The sequence below is a fragment of the Zonotrichia albicollis genome, chromosome 8 (assembly GCF_047830755.1).
Source record: "Zonotrichia albicollis isolate bZonAlb1 chromosome 8, bZonAlb1.hap1, whole genome shotgun sequence".
Lineage (NCBI taxonomy): Eukaryota > Metazoa > Chordata > Aves > Passeriformes > Passerellidae > Zonotrichia > Zonotrichia albicollis.
The window spans coordinates 30550211-30571984 of NC_133826.1; the positions used below are offsets into that span (position 1 = coordinate 30550211).

At 44.8% G+C, this 21774-nt stretch overlaps 1 protein-coding gene across 3 annotated transcripts in view; it reads right to left on the bottom strand.

Annotated features, from left to right (window-relative positions):
* Positions 1–21774, bottom strand: part of NOTCH2 (notch receptor 2) — a 94993-nt gene that overhangs the window by 47700 nt on the left and 25519 nt on the right. For all 3 annotated transcript variants that reach the window (XM_005493591.4, XM_074546490.1, XM_026797213.2), the window contains exons 5-7: positions 17248–17370; positions 2457–2690; positions 1058–1213 (exon numbers count right to left, since the gene is read on the bottom strand). In XM_005493591.4, coding sequence (XP_005493648.1) covers positions 1058–1213; positions 2457–2690; positions 17248–17370 — 513 coding nt within the window. The remainder of the gene's footprint in view (positions 1–1057; positions 1214–2456; positions 2691–17247; positions 17371–21774) is intronic.

The window sequence follows — 21774 nt, forward strand, 5'->3', positions numbered from 1 at the left end:
GGTCTCTTTCAACCTCATTATTCTGTGATTCTGTGAAAACCTCTCCCCAGAGCAGGAAAGCCACAGCATCCTTTATTAGTCGTGGTCTTTTCATGGGCATTCCTTTCTGGCAAGTAACATTGGGGAAAGATTGTTCATCCTGCTGGGGAAAAGAAAACTGAAGAAAACAGCGGCAGTTCCTTGCCCGTCAGGGGCAAAAAGAAGGATTGCTGTCACCATCGGGGACCAGAGGAGTAACTCTGTCCCATATTACTAATGACAGCTCTTAAGAGCTAAGTATCAGCTAGCAGGGATTAGAGAATTAATTATGTTTTCAAGGCTTTATTTCCAGATCACATTTTACATTTACTTCATTCCCGAGGCCGACAAGATGCCGCCACAGCCACAAAACAGTCAAACTTGTCCTTTTTGTGTTTTCAAAAAGGAACAGCACTCTTGTCCAAGGCAGACTGAGGAATGAAATTCAAAGAAGAGCTTCTTTCCAACCCTTCCATGTGCTGGTTAGGCATTACCTTCACGCATCACTCTCTAGAAGCATGAACGAGCACTCACAAAACTGTAAGTAAGTCTGTAAGAGTGCAGTTAATCCCCAAAACAACACAACAGCATGCTACCAGAGAACTACAGCTTTAAAAGCCCACGTGGTCACCAGTCTTGGAAGGCACTCAAAAGATCCAGCCACATTCTGGCTGTCAAACAGCCTTGATATATTTCTACCCAGGCCGTAGCTGCAACAGCTCCCACACGAACTGCGGTGCTCTCGTTGCACCCTGCAGTTCTAAGGGACAGCTTCATTATCACATCTGTTTGCAGGCACTCCCCACACAGTGCTAAAGCCCTCTTGCACAAGGAAGAATGGCTAAGCATCCCCCTGCTTTTCATATTCCAGCTCAAACATGGACAACTATTCCAGCTCAGCCCTTTGCCCCAGGTCTCACACAAGTTTAAAATGCATCTGAAGACACTGAAATGGAAGGGGACAAAAGGAGTCTCAAGTATGTGGAGAAAATGATGAAATGTGTGCTCTTGAACTCACAGAGAGCAAACAGAAACTCACCCATTGCACATTCATCCACATCCTCAGTGCAGTCTGCTCCCTTATGGCCCTGGGGACAGGTGCAGATGTAGTTTCCATTTACAGGGTTGGTGTCACAGAGAGCACCTTTCTGGCACGGATTGCTAACACAGGCATCATCCAAGTGGCACAGAAGACCTAAAGAAGCATCCAAGAGTTTATTAAAATAGAGAGATGAAGCAGCCAGAATGTATTTTACACACATTCTGTGTCCTGGTATTTCAGATAGAGACTCCCACAGCAAGAAACCTAAGCAGGCTTCAGCCCTGAACTACCACAGGGAATTCATCACACACTTACAGAACATCATATTTAAATACAAATTCTGTTGCTTTAGAGGTGTGTCCAGCACTTCTGAACCAGGGAAATGGCTGACCATTATCAAAATCTCGATCTTGCAGCAGTTAACTACCTCTTCTCTCAAACCAGCATGATAATTTTTCTGACATCTGAAAAGGTGCACATGAAGCTCACTTTAATTCAGACATGCAGATCACTTTTATTTCCATGTAGTTAGGAGATAGACTTTCACCTAACCTAAACCAGAACATTTTCCACAATACCAGCGAGGTCCTAACACAATCACATAAAAATACGTAAATTTGGTTTCTGGATTCCTATAATTATTACAAAGGGCATAGGGCAAGTCACATTCATGTGCAACTTCTCAAGCAAATACAGATTCTGCTAAGGGCTAGTGTCACAGTTTGATGCTGGTGCAATGCCAGTGTCCCCATGAAAATATATGCTCCCTGGTGTCTGCTGTGAGATGTGACCAGGAATAGAGCAAAGCAGGCTCCAGCTTTGGAATAAAGAAGAAAAAAAAAACTTTATTAACCTACAACTATATATAAAGAGAAACACACACAAAACTCAGAATGAAAACCCTCCAAAAACATTCCTCCTCCCCCCACCAAATTCCCCATACATCCATCCCTCAGATCACCAACTCTCAGTCCACCACCACCCTTCAGATAATCAATTCTCAGTTCATCAAGGAGTGAGGGGTCCCTCTTGTGCCATAGGCTTCCCCTGGAAACACAGCTGGGACCTCGTGTGTTTCCATGTCACACGTTTGCCATCCTGACATCTTCCTTCCGTGCCCAGCGCTCTCACCACTGCGCATGGACCAGAGCTGCTTTTAAGGACAGCTGGAAAAAGATCTTTCCTTGCAACCTAAACTGCACTAAGTTAGTCTTCTAGCACGACACAAATACTACTTTGTCCCAGGCTAGAGGGGTTTAACAGCCCCTTGCTCATGGACAAGTTTCCTCCTGGTGGCGAAGCGCGCAGAGTAAACACCCCACTTTGAACAAGCGCCTAAACCCCAGGGAGCGCCTTCCGTGCGAGTGCCAGACTTGTGCAAGCAGTGTGCCCTCACCTGCCTTGCCCTCGGGGCAGATGCAGGAGAAGGAGGCCACCCTGTCGATGCAGGTGGAGCCGTTGGCGCAGGAGGCAGTGAAGCAGTCGTCGATGTTCTTGCTGCAGTCGTCCCCGCTCCAGCCGTTGACGCAGACGCAGGCGTAGCCCCCATTGTGGTTGGTGCAGGTGCCCCCGTTCTGGCAGGCATTGGGCTGGAGCTGGCACTCATCCACATCCTCGGTGCAAAACTGGCCTGGGGAGTGGGGGAGATGAAACAGGAAAGCCTTATCAATGTCATTGCCTGGCAAAAGGTTTTGAGAATATGGAAACTGTAAGTGAGATTGAAATGAAAGCAAGCTTTGAGATGCCTTAGTTACTAAACTGGAAAACAGTGGTGTGGCCAGCTGAAGATGATCCCCTTTTGATGAAACAAAACCCTCTGCTTGTAAACAGCTCCAAGGGTCAGAGCAGACCCTGCCAGCTTGGCAGAAGGGGTCCAAAGAGGAGTTTTTAGGGCTTAAAATGTAACACAGTATGGTAATGTAGTGATTCTTACAGGCTGTATGTAAATGCTATAGGATTTGTATCTCGTATTAGATTAGTTAGTGAGAATTAGAATATTCAACATAGAAGATGATTTATGGTATTGTAACAGGAACTCTGCTCTCTTTTACTCTTCCTCACTCTCTCATCCTCTTTACCACGCTCTTGCCTTCACTCTCTCTACCTCTCTTTCCCTCTTTGGGGCCTGCTCCGAGCTGTGTCTGGCAGCCCCCAGCAGGGCCCTGCACCCAGGCCCTTTGCAATAAACCACAAGTTCCATGACCTGGCTGCAGAGATCTCTGGTGTCTGTCCATCCCATCCATCCCACCCCTGTCACTCCTGCACTGGGGCACAGAAAGAAGCAGGTTTAATCCACCTCAGGTGCTCGGACTCAAGGGGGTTCCTGCACAGACAACATGACCAAAGGGAATGCTGTAGTCCCCCAGCTGATGCTCCTCAATTCCAGCATGCCCCAGTGCCAGAGCTTCCACAGCACTGTCATCAAATCAGGCAAACACAACCAGCACCCCTAAAGAACCCCAAAGCAGGAGCTGGGCTGCAAATGTCTTTAAATGAATGACTTTAAAATAATTATTTTAAAAAAGACACAGTGCAAGAGCCAGCAGGCAGCCTGCAGCACACTGGAGATACATCTGCTAGGAGGTGAGAAGCAAGAAGAATGAAGGGCTCCCTGCAGGGCAGCCACAGGAACTAAGAGAAAAGATGGTATGACAAGAAAATCTTGGCCAAAGGAGTATCAACAGGTCAGCAGCAAGGTCACACTTGTCAGGAGAATTTAATTATTCCCATATAATTGTTCAATGATGACTACCCAGTAAGCAAGACTAGAATTCTTAAAACTCTTCCACCTGAAATATTACTTTGCCTTGCCCCAGGTATTGTACAGACAATCACAAATACTTGGGGGTTTCTTGGTTATTGAGACGTTTTTTCCTTTTTTTTTCAGTAACAAAATAAGTAATCAAAAATGTTTTTACAACCAGAGATATTAGAGAGAAGAAAACAAATGTACACTCTCAGAGAGATTTAAGGAAAAGGACCAACAGGCCAGTAAGAATGAAATAATTTTCAGAGGATACTGAACTTTACAGTCACATCTAGGGAAAGTTCTGCAATTCACATTACTGAAGTATTTTTTTGCTGAAATTCATCTTGCTTTGACATCAAAATCTGGAGAACCTACCACTTGCAATAATATTTTGCTTCAACAGTTATTCATCTTCCCCATTAAATTTGCACAGTTTACTTTTAAGCCAAAATTGTTTAGCTGAAGTTTCAAGTCATTTTGGGTTTCCTGAACAGATAAAACCTCCTGAACACCAGCTCATTTCTCCCCAGGCTGGCATATGGGTACACATGTGCAACCAGAGTACGAGTCACAGTCCACAATCTTCTTCTTGATAAACTATTTCTCTCCTTTCAGTTACATTAAAAACCCTCTATGCACTGATACTTGACTTTTTTTTTTTTTTAACACTTCTTGGTAACTTGCTTTTGCCACTCTTCCTAAAACATTGATAGGATGCACACAGCATCAGAAGATGGCCCTTTATCAGAGAGTGAGATTTGATTTGTCTGATGTGACCTTTCCCTCTTGCCCAGCTGACACCATCTCCTCTCTCACTGGCTTCCAACAGCTTGCTCTGATTTGGGACAAAGCTCTTCAGTAAATTTACTCTTCAGCAAAAACCTTCTACCACAAGATTTCTCTTCCCCAGCTACTCTATCTGCTGCACATTTACATTTGCATGGAATTCCCCTCATATTCCAAGAATAAGAAATTCAAGAGCAGGCCACAGGTCTTCTCTGCCAATGCACCTGGGCTCCAGTTTATTCAGGCTCGCCAAATTAAAAATACTTATCAGATGTTGATAAGTCACATTGTTTATCAATGGCACAGAAATAATGATGCAAGAGCACAGACACACCCTCCTCCAACACACCAAACTGAAACATTTATCCTTAGCAGGAATCTAAAAACATCCAAACATAACCATCTCCATCTACTACACTCATGATTCTTTTTGTTTTCAAAGTACTTGGATAAATCCTAGCCTTTGATCCCATGAGACTTGGATTTTTTTTTTTCCCCACTTAGGAGCAAAGAAATGAAATTATTATTAAAAGAATAAGCTGAATAAGCTGCACAACTGTGTTCTGGGCATATGTTCCATTCTTTGGTAGGACTACTTCACAACAATAATTTTATCACTTGGAAAACCATAAAAATTTTGACAGCAATGATAATTACAGCGGAGTTTTCAGAATTAATCTCCAATTCCAGATTTGCTCAGTGAAAGAGGTGGGGAGAACTCGATCCCCTGCTGTTGTTATCTGTGGAACACCTCTGTGCATTATTAGCACACAAACCATGCATTTGTCACACTAGCAGTGGTTTATTCAGGAGCTCTCAGTGCTGCCTTATCAGCGGCCACCCTGGCAGGAGCCAGAGCTGGGGCTGGCTCTGAGCAGTCACACGTATCTCACAGCCCAGCACAACGCACTCCCCCTCCAGGAAAAAATAATCAAGAGCTTATTTGCTTTTTATAAAAGTGATTTTCCTTCTGTTCTTGGAGGGGGCCCAGCCAGATCAAAGGACTCCCTCTCTGAGGAGCCCTTGCAGAGCTCACATCCTTTTGGCTTGGCCAGAGCACGGAGAGGTTTCAGCCACAGCGCTCCACAGTGTGGTGCCCCAAAAAAATCATTTGCCTTTTGACTGGCTGGACAGAACTGCACATACGAAATGCAACACAACTCCCCACACACACCATGCAACACAACTCCCCACACACACCATGCAACACAACTCCCCACACACACCATGCAACACAACTCCCCACACACACCATGCAACACAACTCCCCACACACACCATGCAACACAACTCCCCACACACACCATGCAACACAACTCCCCACACACACCATGCAACACAACTCCCCACACACACCATGCAACACAACTCCCCACACACACCATGCAACACAACTCCCCACACACACCATGCAACACAACTCCCCACACACACCATGCAACACAACTCCCCACACACACCATGCAACACAACTCCCCACACACACCATGCAACACAACTCTCCACACAAAATTCAACATTCTCTGGGCTTTTGGCAAGGGTGATTGAGGATGGCAGTACATGCTTTTAATGTCTATCTTTTTTGCTGTTGGGGGATGTTTTTTAGTTGTTTGTGGTGTTTTCTTAAGCAAAGATGGGCTAAGTAATCGCCCATATAAACTATCAGGGCCTGGTTCTGACTTCCCATTTTGAGTGGCACTGGTAAGACCAACATGTAGGCATTTTTTTAGTATTTTTTTTACTAGTGCTCGCTCTCCACTTCTAGAAAGGACAGCACCAAGTGACATCATTGATGTCCTTGCAATAACCCTATGTTCTTGGCCATTCCACTTTTCTGCAGCCCTAAACTAAACCAAACTTTTAAAAGGTCAATCAATGCCTCCACAAGAGAAGAATACAGAGTTTAAACTTCTTCAAGCACTTGAACTGTATTTTAAAGACACATACCACATTTGAGCTCCTTGAATCTGGATTCTTGGCTTCTCCAATCTCTAATGCCCCTTTTGCAATACAATTGTATTTGTGTTTAATTATGAACATGAATCAGAGCTGCACCTTAATGCAATTTGTTTTAAAAACAAAGGAAATCCAATTCAACATATTAAGAGGCATAAATGAACAATTAACTGTTGCATTTTACTATTGAGTACTTTAATGAAAAGACCTTGCTCCTAATTGAAGACTTCTCTCAGCCAGGTTAGTTAGATTTAAAACGAAATGAGATGAGTTCTCAATTCTGAAACAATTTACTTATGGGATGCTGCTTTGACTTAACTGTAACAAAATAAATATAATTCTTTGTAGCCATGTAGTTGGCAAGCTTGCTTTCTGCTTGTTAAGGGTTTTAGGAAGAATCAGGTCTTTCATTCACAGAACAGAAATTCAACTTCCAAGGGCAAAGTCCATGATGGATTGTACAAACTGCACAGTGTAATGTCCAAAACCCAAGTCACCTCTGAATGCTACAAGAACTCAATGTTAATTCATTTAGCTGCACGTTGGTGTAGGTATTTCTTTCCTTGTGCTCTCGCTAGTTTCAATCACATTTCTAAAAGACACACAGTAAACACAGGCTGGGCTAGTGAAGTGTGAATATACTTACAGCACAATAATTTGATGGAAATGTGGGAACATACACATAAAAGACAACAAGAAAGGAAACACAACTTACTCCAAGAAGGTAATGAAAACCTAGCCTGACCTTGATATTTGCAGAGCCTGGGAAATGAGTAAAATGCCGACTCAGGTTCTGAGTGACCTTGTACAAAGTAAACAGCTAGTCCATGTGGTATTTCAAAATTGAAAACTAGAAGTAGAAAAAGGGAACAGCGTTCAACTCTTAGCACTTTTTGCCCACTATGAAACTAAGTTACTTCCTGCACATTTCCCCTCCCTCAGAAAAGCCATAGGGAGTAACTCAGACATGTTTGTGCTTTGATTGCTCCCATTTTCAGAGCCTCAGGAGCTGTAAGGAGCTCCAGGAGCTTCTCTTTTGGCAGACACAGGGTGCAAGGCCTCCCCCAAGTAGTTGCACCAGATCTCATTGATAAGAAACAGCCCTTCTTCTTTGTGTTGGAAAGAAAACAAAGCCTGGTTTATACAGGTAAAGCAGCACACAAAATTAGAACAATGCTACAGCAAAAGTGGGGAGCATTAGCTTGAACAAAGCAGTCAGTGAAACAGCCACCCTGGAAAGCAGCGCCAGACATCTCCAAAAAGCTGATCCTACCAAACCTTAGAGGGTTTGCATTGACCTCAATTCCAGCTGCATTGATCCTGCAGGACCCCCAGACAGTTCAAGCAGAGGAACTTCATCTTTGGCAGAACAGACTTTCCAAAAAAGAGAACATTTTCTTGGTCTCTTAACAGCAGGAAAGTCTGCTGATGCACAGCTGGAGTATCAGAAGCTAAAGCAGATCTAATACAGTTTAATCACTAAAAACATTTTGTAGGGCAAAGGGTGCAAATACTTTCCTGTGCCTTGAAAAAAAAATCAGCTCCTTGAAAACTGAGCAGGGAGGAGATGGCAATATCCCGTTTCTCTCAAAATCACAACCTCCCCAGCACTGGGCTCAGACTGGAAGTCAGAATATCTTACAAGTTTAGTGATATTGGAAAGGCAACTTGGTGAGAATCAAAAACTGGTCCTTGGGGTCTTAAGGGACCCACTGGAAAAGGAACATCAGGTTTCAAGAAGCTTTTATGCCATCCTCCACTCAGTAGTTCAGGTTTGTCACTTATCTCAGGCACAGCACACAGGGAAGAGGTCACTAGCTCTCCTGAAAGGGCCAGCTGGGAACTATAAACCAGATCTTGACAAAAACTCTTTGAAAGAGCAGCTTAATTCATAAAATATTCCAAAGATTGCTGTATGGGTTTTGAATACAACCAGTGTAGCTCAAAAAAGCATTGCTCATTAGAACTGTTTGCATTTTTAATCTAAATTTCAAAGGACTCCTAAGTGAGAAGGTGAACAGCATCTTATCAAGGCTCAAGAAGGGGCTAAGAGATAAGGAGCAGCATTTGTATACATGCCCAAATCTAATCGTGGCAGAAGGTCATCAGTGCCACACTCCAAAGGACCCTGCACTTCCTTCTCCTCTCTAACCACACGTGTGCATGCTCAGGATGCCAGCTGGCAGAGCACTGCTGGCTGCAGAAGGACACTCCTCTGTCCAGTTCTGGCTTGTAATGCAAGAAAAATGCCTGCACTGACAGTGTAACCCAACATGCATCCATGAGCTCAAACCTCAATTTCCTCATGCTCCTGTGTGAGCCTCCTCAGCAAACAGAAAGGGGAAAATTGCATTTTGAACCATTGAGCCTTCCAGGAAAACGGTATCTATGAAAAATACTCCAGCTGCCATGTTTCTGAATTGTGTACTTGTAAAAGCATTCAGCTCCATCTTTAACCCACAGAACTACCCATGCTCCTTGAAACAGTTCAGCAACATTTAATGCACACAGGCACTGGAGTGTCCAATTAATGACCTGGATGGTGATGAAACAGCAGGCAGGGGTGGCTTTAACAAAATAACATTTCTCTTTTCCAGGAGGAAGCCAGGGATTCCAGACAGGTTCAACCAAGTGAGGCTGCTGGGCAGTGCAACAGCAGGCAGGGCTGGAGGCACAAAAGCCAAGCAAAACACAAAGGCAAACAGTATTGCTGCAGAAGGTTTGGGCTAGGCGCTCCTTGAGGAAACACCAGCTTCCCTGGAAGAGCTCAGCAGGGACCTCTGCTCAATCACAGCTTTAATCAGCAAAACAAACACCACTGAGCAGCCATTTGACTGCAAGGAACAATAACTAATGCAAACACTGCTTGTGCAATGGGGATGGCACAGCCCCTGTCAGGAACACTTTTTGCAGTACTGCAGCCACCATCTCTGAATTAAAAAGAGACAGAGTTCATAGCCTGACAGACACTGGAGAGAAGAACTTCCTAGGAGACTTATAAAGGAATTGCTACCCACAAAGAGAGCTAATCAAGAGTGTAATACATCAGTTATTGCAGGGAAGATGCAGCACATGGCAAAGTCTACAAAAGAAAATATTGGATTGTTTACATAATTTGCTTTATTGACACTAGATATCTCAAAGCAGAGAACTGCAAACTTCTCTGAAGGAGAGAGTCCAGACCAAAATGTCCTGAGCAATAAACAGGCAATACTGAAAGGGATTTCAGGTGTGATGCCCAGATCACATCCAAATTCTAGACCCTTCAACAAAGCCACCCCCAGAGCTCCCTGCAGGCAATCCAGCAATGAGACTGATACTCTCATCTCCAAGGATGGCTCCAGGGGCACACAGAATTCATGCACTGCGCTGTTTGCACCTGCCAGAGCTGCATGTGTGTTTAGAAAAGGTCTTATTTGCTTAAATTTTACAGTAGCTCCCCCAGAAAAAAGGGCTGAAGCCAACTCTTTTCCCTTTTCAGGAGTTTTCTAAAGAATAAGCATCTCAGCTCTCAGAACTGTGCTCCTTCCCCAGGATATCACAGCATCTTTCTTCCAGAGCAGCAAAGCAGTAGCAGCCATTCCCAAACCTCAGGTGCTCAGCTTTTGGTTTTGCTTTCATTTGATCTCAAATAGATGTCAAATACCATCAAAGAAATCATAAAATTTAAGAGCTTAATATAGAATTTGAACACTTGACGACAAATCTATGATTGTAATGAGCAGAGCAAGCATCTGTGTTTATTTTAGGCTAATATGGTAGAGAAAAGAGTTTAATTTCATAACCACACTGGGAAGCATGCAGTGGAACTAATGGGCTTTTACAAGGGATTTTACAAGCCCCAAACACAAAACTCTGGGCTTTAAGAGACTTATGCACGGCCTGATCCATTAAATACTGCCCTAAATCACTCCCCACAGACTGCTGGGTAGAGAGAGCAGTCCTGACCAAGCTCTTCAGAGGCAGCAACACAAATGATCAGAACAGGATTCATTAAAATTTCATTAAAACTGATGCACTAATGACAGACTGGTTTAATATGGTGGTGGCAGGTGAGGTGATTGGGGACAGCAGCAGGACAGAGAAGTAACCCACAGGAAACACACACCACCAAGCTACTCTCTGCTCTGTCCTTCTCTTCACCTCCACTGGAAAATACAGTGAATCAGGGAAATACCAAACAAGTGAAAAGATCTGAGAGGCAAAAAAAAAAAAAAAAAAAAAAAAAAAAAAATTGACAGCAGGAGCCAAAACTTACAACGAAAGCTTCATCTTCTCAAGCTATCTCAGCAACCCATCTCCAGTAATTACCCAAAGACAAATCACCTCATTTTTCAGTACAAGGGAAGGGACAGGACCTGCCAGGAACAAGTCAGCTGGAGATGTAAAAAGTGTTCTCTATCAGTCTGGTCCCCAGCAGACATCCACTAAATCAGGATGGCCTTGGCACTAAATCAGTGCCAAGCACTCAAAAGAGGTACTGAAAACCCAGGGGCATAGGACTCATCTGGCACATCTGAGAGTGTTTCCCCAGCTGGAAAGGCACCAAGGGCGTGAGGGAAGAGGCAGTGCTGGACGCTGCCATCAGATCAGCTCAGCTGTTCACACCTCAGGTGTTCTATTACTGCTGCCTCCCACCCAGGGCCTGGAGATGAGAAGCAGCACCAAGCAAACAGGAGGCTGTGGAAGGTGTTCCAGAACCCACAGCGCATAAAGGCCCAAGGGTGCAGCTCTGAATGCCTCTGGAATCCGTCCCCTCCGCACCACACCGACATCAAGGGCCACAAGAGAAACAAACAACATCCAGGATAAAGTCTGTTTGTGTCCAGCACTTCAAACCATTTGTACACTCAAGCTTGGGGCTGCCAGCTCTGGAGGCTGCCACGTGCTCCCTGCTCCCTTTGTGTCTGCCAGCTCAAACACGACCAAAGGGAACGACCCGCGATCGCTCCTGGCCTCTGGCAGGGCTGTCTCCTGGAGATGCCCCTGCAGTGACACCAGCCAGCTCATCCAGCTTGGCACACACAGACGCCAGCCAGCACCAAGGAGGCCACTCTGCTTTTTAATAAAGCCTGGAAAAGCACCAGGACGCTGATCACTGCTGCGCTGCTCATGGGAGCGTGACCCAGCCTCGCTGAGCTCACACACAAAGGTCTTGGGACGTCATTTGGGATCACCAGGAGGGACAGGAGAACAGCCCTGACAGAGCTCTCATAACCATCAACACTCTCTGTAAAACAGCAAGGATGTATATCTAATGATTTAGGAGTCTGGCATGTTCAATATTTATCATCCATGTCATCTATTGTCGGAGTTAGCTCCTCCACACTTTGGCCCTCTAAATACTCCAAGAAGGCAGCATTTTTTGGAGCACTAAACTAACATGACTTGTCACTGTGTACTTTGGTGACACAGAAGCTGAGGAAAGTGGTATTTGGCAAAGAGTTTTAAGAAACAAAACGCCAGAGCATATGATCTTAAATTAAAATGTTACATATTAGTCTTTTGATGTTTATCCCCCTTCTTAGAAAAGTCACGTCTGCCCAGAGTTAAAACTGGGACTTTCAAAGAAAACCAGGGAGCAAATATTACTCTAATTAAATAGGAATTGAACCCTTAACACCCCGCTTTGAAAATTCCTGCCTAAAGCTCTGCAGGAAAAGTAACCCTTGTGCTAGTGTTTAGGAGCATATGACCAAGCTAACAGCTATTTTAATTAAAAAGCACAGCCCTGCTGCCTGAAGAGCTTTTCTGCTCAAGACAAACATTTGCTGCTGCAGCTAGCTCCCAGTGCTGGAGTTCTTTGGTGGAGTCAGCTGTTAGCACACTGTGCTTCCCTTAGAGACAAAGGTCGCCTAGATTTTAAAATATACAGCTCACTGGAGCCCTCTTTTCAGGGGAAAACAAAGCCTAAATAAATACAACTGCCATGGGAGTCTCGCCTTCCCAGCCACAGGGCAGAAGTGATGAAAGGCAGTGAGCAGGCCAAGCCTGCATCTGAAACACTATAATGTGAGTCTTCCAAAACCCACTTGAGAGGGGCACAGGGTCCCCCAAACCCAGAGACTCACCCCACAGCTTCTGACGCAGCAAACTGTGCAAAAGATTTAACTCCATGGAGGGCACAAATCTTTATCTTTGCTGTGCACTGCTCCCAAAACATGATTTGGGCCAAAAACAGATTCATGGTGAGCCCCTAAAACACTGCAGACTTTGTAGGGGAGCAGGAGTCTTTCTTAGACATACAAGAAAAACAATAATTTACAGCATTTAGTACTGGTAATCACTCAGGCACCCAAGACATCTTTCTAGACCCAAAGCTGCACAGGTCAGGTCAGCAGAATCAACAGGTGCATTTTAAACCAAGCTTTGTTTCTTTAGATGAATTGTAGCTAGAATGACTGAGCAGCCTTTAAATTCTCTGATGGTTTCCCCGTGTGTGCAGAGGGACAGCCTAATCTTCCACATGGCTTTCAGCCCTGGACTGCCATCACTTCCCTGTCAAACTGCTCTGTGAATTTGGATTCCTGATCCCAGAACAAAAAAATTAAAAATAAAAAAGGCAAGAAAGGGGGGAAAAAGGCAGATGGAATGGATTTTTTACTAGAATAGTGAGTTAAAGTGGCACACTTCAACAAATCCCAGAGCCAGCTCAATGGAAAGGGAAGAGTGTCTGTGAGCAGGGAGAGAAGGTAATGACATTCCTCCTCAGACTACAATGAGGCTGAAGAACAGCAGCATAAAACAGTCCTCACGTGGCATTTATCTGATGTTAGCCAGGATTTTTGGCTAACTGACTCAAACCACACTCACAACAAATTCTCTGGCCCGTCATGCACATGGAATAGATTTCACACTTTCACAAAAGCACCTCCAAGGGAAGGAGGAGCTTCCTCACACATCTGCACCTCTGTGCTTTGAAAGGACCCAACACACACAGAGGTTCTAACAAAGGCCCCATCCTGGGACAAGATAAAGCCATCTTCAAACAAACCAGCAATCAGTTAACATTCAGCAACAGGAAAGATCTGGGGCAGCTTCCCCCAAGCACAGCGGAGACTGCCTTGCCAGTTACAAATTTATGAGATTGATAATCACTGTAAACATATGAAATACGAGAACTTTGAAGGTGACAAAACCACTGTGACAGCAGGAATTTCTCATCATTGTTTTTGAAAGGCAAGATTTTATCTTTCCGGAAAAAAACAGCAAAATGAGAATGAGAAGGCAGGCACTTGAACAGAAAAGGAGCAGTGAGCTCTGTTTGAGGAGCAGGAAATAAGACTGAAGGCAAACAGCATCACAAAAGGTAGGAGCAAGCAGCAAAATAAAAGGAGTATTTTTTAAAAAAAGCATAGTTATGTAGCCCAACCTACCACCTGTCAGGGAATTACAAGAGGCAGATGGTTACCAAAAGGAACTGGGACAGATTATGTTTCAGTAAAGGTTGCTCCAATATTACTTTACAAAAAACTTGTCTTGATCAGATGCAGTACAATTTCTTGATTTTTCTAGCAAGGAAAGGGGCCGCTTTCTCTGTGCCATGAAGCACAAACCATATTAACAAACACTAGAGAGCATCACTCACAGCACAAAGATTAAATAAAGACTAAAACTGCAGAGAAACTCAATCTTCCCCAAGAATTGACAAGTACTTGAAAGCAGAGACTGTTATGAAGACAGCACATCTACACTGTCAGGTGTTCTTAGAAAATTTAACATCCTTTCATTTTTGGCTGATGTTTCCTTAGAGATATGGTTATTTGGGCCTTTTTTTTTTTAGCAGCACACAATATCCTCTAACCTCATGGTCTCATTGGAAGCTTTAGTTTTTCTGAGGTGTTCATTCTCACAGTTTAGCTCTGTTGAACAATAACATTTATCAGGACAAATTCCAAAAGAGCTGCCTGCTCAGCTCTCCCCTCTTTATTTACCTTAGAGATGATTTAAAATGCTATAAACCCCCTGTGTGTAAAGGATGGACCTGCAGTTATGCAGTTCCTCACTGCTGAATAACATGCTTTATTGTTTACTCCTGTCAGCACCAACTGCAGTTTAGCCTTGAAAAAAATATCATTCTTCTCTCCAAACTATTGCACAAATCCTCTATCCATCCTCCCTGGTCTGTGCCCTGCCTCAGTGTCACCTCTGGATGTGCAGTGTTTTCCTCACCTCCTTGGTCTCTAATTGAAGATGCAGGGAAGGAATTGGAGTACATTCAGAAAAAAAAAAAGCTTCTTGCACAAAAAATGCCACTGAGATGACACAGAGGAGTCACAGAAACTTGCACTGTGCATTTCAGACAGGACAGTTCCATAACCTTCACTGCTCAAACAGCCAAGCTGCTGCTTCCTAAATTGTGAGCTCATTTTTATTTCCACACTGAGCTAATCCTAGAAAGACGCCGGCCTTGAGAAGGCATCACCTCAAACCACTGCTGCACTGATAGCCTCAGCTGCACCATGAACAAGGAAACTCTCAGAAAGGCCATTCCATTAAACTGAGCTAGAGAGCCACAGGAACCTCATGCTGGGGAGCTCCTCTCTCTTCCCAGGGTTTCCTTGGAGGGAAGCATCCCTCACACACACAAGGCTTTTTGCAAGTGCCATCCACACAGGAGGAAAGATGCCACAAGAGAGGCCACAACACTGCCTCACCACTTTTGTCATTGCTGCTCAGAGAGACCATGAAGGGTTCAGAGAGGGAACCACCACAACTGCATTGCAAAGAGTTGATAGGGGAGAAAATCCACCAAAAAACCAAACAGAATCACAGCCTGTTGCTTGTGATGGAGAGACCAAGGTCTCTTCCAGGGGAGCTGCAGAAGTCATCCCTAGCTGACAGCAGACGTCCACCTAAATCCTGTAAGCCAAGCTAAATTTATGATGCCAGAACAATCCCTTGGAGACTGAATGCTCATGGTCATTACACCCTCTGTGCTTGGGAGTAAGACAGATTAATTTGCTACTGACAGGCGCCAGAAATCACAACAAGGGTTATAATTTCTGTGGGATGGAGCAAGACCATAGGGGTCACTGAGGGTTTGTTGTCTCCACACCCAAGCTCTCGTGTTTTCCTTTGTAGGTTTCACTTTCTGCAGGCTTTCAGGACAAGGAGAAGTAGCACAGAAGCAGGGACACTTGCTCATCCAGGGGAGGATTCATTTTCTCCTATTTGCACATAGTTTCAAAGAGCTATGCAAGCTGTGGTGCACTTCACTCTTATGTGGTTTTCACTTCATTTATGAAGATGTAATTCTTTTAAGTTAATGAGGGTTCTCAACTGGCAGCCTCCTTTGCATTTAATGACAAATATTTTACAACCAGAATTGAAGTTCTCTAAGGAAAAAGGCATTTTAAAAATTGATTTTAGGTCTTCTTTTTTTTCTCCCATGATTTTCAAATAAGGGCAAAACCATACTCAGCTGAAAAAGTGCGTCAGCTAAGACTGGTATGACTCAAAAAACTCAGCCCATAACCGGAGGTGTTTGTTTATTTTTGAGGTATGGAGACATTTTGCAACTAAATATGACACTCAGTTTCCTGTAAGCTGCTTCCTTATATTGTGCATAACACTTTCTTGAAACTCATGCTATTTTCCCCTTCAGACTCTGAGTAAAACCAGGCTCATTTATGAAGCAAAAGGAGCATTGCTAATTGGAGAACTCTACATAAAAATAAGTCAAGCAGGAAAATAACAGCAGCAAAGCCATAATCTTACCATATATACACTGCTCTTCCCTCCTTTTTCCCCTACTTTTCAGATTTGCCCTGTTCCTCAGCAGCATTACTATAACTACCATGATCATTATCCCAACTTAGAAATACCCCTACATGTACCAGCAAATGCCCACATCTGTAGCAGCAAAGCCACGTTTTGTGCTTTTGGAAAACATTTCTCCATTTCCAAGTGCAAATCCACACGAGAAGTGCAACTCATGGGGAAATTCTCCCTTGTTGTGGTGGTTCTGATGCCCACAGCTTTTCTTTTAAGGGGTGCACTGGCATCTGCCCTGACATCTCCAGGGCCACATCCCTGTTGGTGCCCCAGTGTGGTTATTAATTGTTGTGAGGGTCCCCAGGACGAGGTGAGAGATGAGAATTGACTCCAAGTTCTCAGAAGGCTGATATTCTATTGTATTATATTTTATGTAGTATATATATAATATACTACAAAAAATATAATACAATATAATATCAGCCTTCTATATATATACTAGAGTATATATATACTATATATATACTAGAGTATGTCTATAAAATATATGAAATATATATAACATAATATAAATTATATAATATATATTATATTATATATAGAATATATAAAATGTGTTTCATATATTATAATATATATTTATATATAATATTTTATTTTATATATATTTTATGTTATATATTTTATTTTATACATTTTATATTATGTTTTATATTTTTTAAAATATTATATTGTATTATATTAGTATACTAAAACTATACTAAAGAAAGAAAAGGACACATCAGAACACTAGAAAAGAATGATAATAAAAACCCGTGACAGACTCAGAGCGCCCAACACAACTGGCTGGGATTGGCCATTAATTACAAACAATTCACATGGAACTGATCAAAGATGGACCTGTTGGTGAGCAACCTCCAGAGCACATTCCAAGCAATCAGATAATTATTGTTTGCATTTCTTTTCTGAGGCTCCGTACCTGTCCACTGGGGCGGGCAGCGGCAGTTGTAGGTGTTCACGCCGTCCACGCACACCCCTCCATTCAGGCACTTGTGGTTCGGGCAGTCGTCCACGTTGTGTCCGCAGACAGTTCCCTCGAAACCTGGACAAAGCACAAACAGCAGCAGGCTGAAAAGGGTTTCCAACCACTTTTGAGGAGAATTCACCCCTGACGCAGCTTCCCCTCCTTTTCTTTACTTAAAGATCTGCCCTGCACACCTAATCCTGATGAATCCCTGTAGGAAAGGCATTTTGTGCTGTTCTTGTGAGCCAGCAAAGGCTTCCTGAAGATAAGGGAAGCCCTGTATCTGTCTCGAGGAAGACACCAAGGCTGTCCCCATGACAACGTGATGGAAGAGGGAAAGTTCAAAGATACAGACTCGAGCTGGCTCACACAGAGTGACCTGGCTCCTTGCTCACCTACTGAGAACTTTGTTTCTTCCTTATGACCAATGGGCAGTGAAAGTAAACATAATTATCTTGAAAAACTATAAAGGCAACATGTTGTTGTAATAAATCTCTCTTAGGCACCCTTCTGATGGAGTTGTGGAGTTTTGCTCCGTGTCGTGCTCTATAGTGACACATCCCCACCTAGCACGACTTTGCTGAATGCCTTTGCCAATAGCATGCAGGTCAGGTAACACAGCTAAAACACTTCCACCATGGGTAGGTGGCCAAATGTGCTTTCACAACCCAAAGGACACGAGGAGTTTCTCTTTCAGTGGCTGAGGAGCACTGTCATTCAAAGCAGACAAAGTGAAGACCAAGACATTTCGATCACCATGAGATAAAACTTGCCACTGCCCACCAAGCATCAGCTAGGAAAAGTTTTTTCCCATGGCAAAAAAAAGTGCTGGCATGCATTTCATGGATACCTCAGCACAGCCTGCCTTGGATATGTCAAAGAAAAGTCTTTCCTTTGAAAAGGAGTTTCTAAAGTCCTGGTCTGGTTCTCTTCAGTGTTAGACAAGTCAGTCAGTCAACAAACCAGCCACCACCCAAGTGATGCTTACACACTAAGCAGAAGAAATCAGATACCCTTCCTCAATGAAAATCCAGGCTCCTAACGAACACACTGACAAAATATTCTTGCTAGAGTTCCCTCTTCTTTTCAAAGAAGGAGAAGTGGGGACGTCAGGGAAGGGAGCTGTCAGTGAAGTGTCTTCCCCTTGATTTCCCCTGCTGATTTATTTCATGCTTCATTAAATAAACCTGCCATTTCTGCTGGATGAGAGAGCTATTTATCAAAGCACAAGTGGAATGCATGCTAATGTGGATGAAGTAAATGATTCCAGAACACACATGTTAATTTAAAACACCAGCCCTGCCTCTTCATTGCTTTGGAATGCAATATTAACATGACACAGTTCTCTCATCCAAAATCAGGCTTTAACCCCTCTACTTTTGATGCCCTGTTCCAGACACTTCCACAGCATCTGTGTCAAGTCTCACAGCCCCTCTCAGTAACATCTGGTCCCACACAGATCGTGCTGTGTGGCACATGAGACAGAGACCATAAAGCTCTGAGCCAGCTTCTCCAGACTGCTGCAGCTCTCAGGGTTCCTGAGGTGATTCATGTGCATTCCCATCCCTTGAACTTCTCTACAGAAGAGCTGGGAGGTTCCAAGCTGTATCAAGTGCATTAACATCAGCAAGGAACAACAAACTCAACATTACAAAACAAACAAACAAACCAAAACAAACCCCAAGACTACAAGACCTTCAATATTACTCCATCCCTTCAAAGCCCTTCCAGCCTCCACCCAAGATCCTAGAAATTTTGTGACAGTAGGGAATTTTAAAACAAAGAGGAAGTTTAACATGCTTTCCCAGAGTCCCAACCATCACAGCAGCACATTCCTGGCAAAAGCTGCTGAAGAAAAACCACCAGGGAAAACAATCAGCTTTAGATCCCCATGTTTAAAAGTGTATAAAGCTACCAAGCTTGAGCAAAGGCTCAGCTGTAAAACACAGGGGTGTCCTATCAGCTTGTGTTTCAGCTTGGGAGGAATCATCCCACTGACCACATATTGCACGTGATCAGCATGGAAATACACCCACAACCACAAAGACAAAAGGCTTAAGTTCTTATCTCTTCAGTTTGTATAACATGAAGACCAGCCCTACTTTCTAGTAAACAAATTTCTGACAACAGGCATTTAAACTCCCTCACTTCACACAAATTTAAAGAGGCTCAGTTCTTTCCAGAATAAAGCATGGAAGTCACCCCACTACTAAAATCTCACCAAGCCATGCTGTATTTTCACATTTTAACCAGTTACACTACCAAAGAGCTGCTCTGAGATATGTGAACTTTCCTCTAGCTGGGTCCCAGGATCTAATTTTGCAGTTATATAACCTGACTCTCTTCCAGAAGGCCACTGAGCTCACTGTTTTAATGTATTTGGACACCTGACACTGTTTCCTGCTCCCCCCTGTGCTGGGACTCACATGCTGCCCTGTGTTTTCTCCCTGCACCACAGCAGTTTGCAATCCACATCCTGACTTTTGCTCCATATCTCAAAGCACATCAAACTAAGCAATGAGAACCTCAAGGGGAAAAGCGTTCCCACTGCTAGCAGCATGTTGTTCTTCCCCTAGTACAGACTGACACAAGCAGATAACTTTACTCCTATGTCACTTAAAATCTCCACCCCACTGCTGAGCATCCGATCTAATTCCCTCCAAACCTTAGTCCTTTAGCCTTATTTCAACCTATCAATTACACCCCAGACTATCCAGGCTGCTTTCAGGCTCAGTTATTACTGGGGACAGGAAATTATGCCTCAAAAACATCAGGTTATTTCCAGACTTAGGGCCTGCTGACAGGAAATCAGGGATGCAGAGAGCTAAAACCAAGCTGGGCTACTCGAGGCAGCACCTGGGCTGCTCATCTGGAGCAGAGGGGCACCCACCTGAGCTGGGACCCCAGGGATGGTGACAGAGAGGAGCTCAGGGGAGGTGCTCATGCCCAAATTCCAGGGATGCAGCCATGGAAGAGCTCAGGGAATGTGCTCCTGCCCAAACCCAGGGCTGCAGCCATGGAGGAGCTCAGGGGAAGGAGCTCATGCCCAAATCCAGGGATGCAGCCATGGAGGAGCTTAGGGAAGGTGCTCCTGCCCAAACCCAGGGATGCAGCCATGGAGGAGCTCAGGGAACGTGCTCATGCCCAAATCCAGGGATGCAGCCATGGAGGAGCTCAGGGGAAGGTGCTCATGCCCAAACCCCAGGGAGGAGCTCAGGGGAAGGAGCTCATGCCCAAACCCCAGGGAGGAGCTCAGGGGAAGGTGCCCATGCCCAAACCCAGGGATGCAGCCATGGAGGAGCTCAGGGGAAGGAGCTCATGCCCAAATCCCAGGGAGGAGCTCAGGGAAGGTGCCCATGCCCAAACCCAGGGAGGAGCTCAGGGAAGGTGCCCATGCCCAAATCCCAAGGATGCAGCCATGGAGGAGCTCAGGGAACGTGCTCATGCCCAAATCCAGGGATGCAGCCAGGGAGGAGCTCAGGGGAAGGTGCTCATGCCCAAACCCCAGGGAGAGCTCAGGGGAAGGTGCTCATGCCCAAATCCAGGGATGCAGCCAGGGAGGAGCTCAGGGAAGGTGCTCATGCCCAAACCCCAGGGAGGAGCTCAGGGAAGGTGTTCATGCCCCAAATCCAGGGATGCAGCCATGGAGGAGCTCAGGGAAGGTGCTCATGCCCAAATCCAGGGATGCAGCCATGGAGGAGCTCAGGGAAGGTGCTGATGCCCAAACCCAGGGATGCAGCCATGGAAGAGCTCAGAGCTCAGGGGAAGGAGCTCATGCCCAAATCCAGGGATGCAGCCAGGGAGGAGCTCAGGGGAAGGTGCCCATGCCCAAACCCAGGGATGCAGCCATGGAGAGCTCAGAGCTCAGGGGAAGGTGCCCATGCCCAAACCCAGGGATGCAGCCATGGAAGAGCTCAGAGCTCAGGGGAAGGTGCCCATGCCCAAACCCAGGGATGCAGCCATGGAGAGCTCAGGGGAAGGTGCCCATGCCCAAACCCAGGGATGCAGCCATGGAGAGCTCAGGGGAAGGTGCCCATGCCCAAACCCAGGGACGCAGCCATGGAGGAGCTCAGGGAACATGCTCCTGCCCAACCCCAGCTGCCCAGCACAGGGAGCTCCGTGTGTGTGGGTCCCGAGTGGTGACACTCAGCCAGGAACCAGCGTGAGGTTGCTTCCCCTTCCCAGGAAGTGCTGCAGCTCTCATAACCAGCTGAGGTTCCTTCCTCTTCCCAGGAAGTGCTGCAGCTCTCACAAACACTCGCTGCAGCCTGACAGATCGCTTCCTGAACAAGCCCTTGGAATTCCCTAGGGTCCTTATCTTAGTTAATGGGTAATTATTTTGATGGATAACAATGAATAATCACTTTCCCAGCTAAGAACTTCCTCTATTGACTTGTTTAACATTCCATTAAAGGTTAGTTGCCAAATGAAGTCCTTTTTTGTCAAATATTTATAACTACTAGCTCATTCTTATATTCAAAG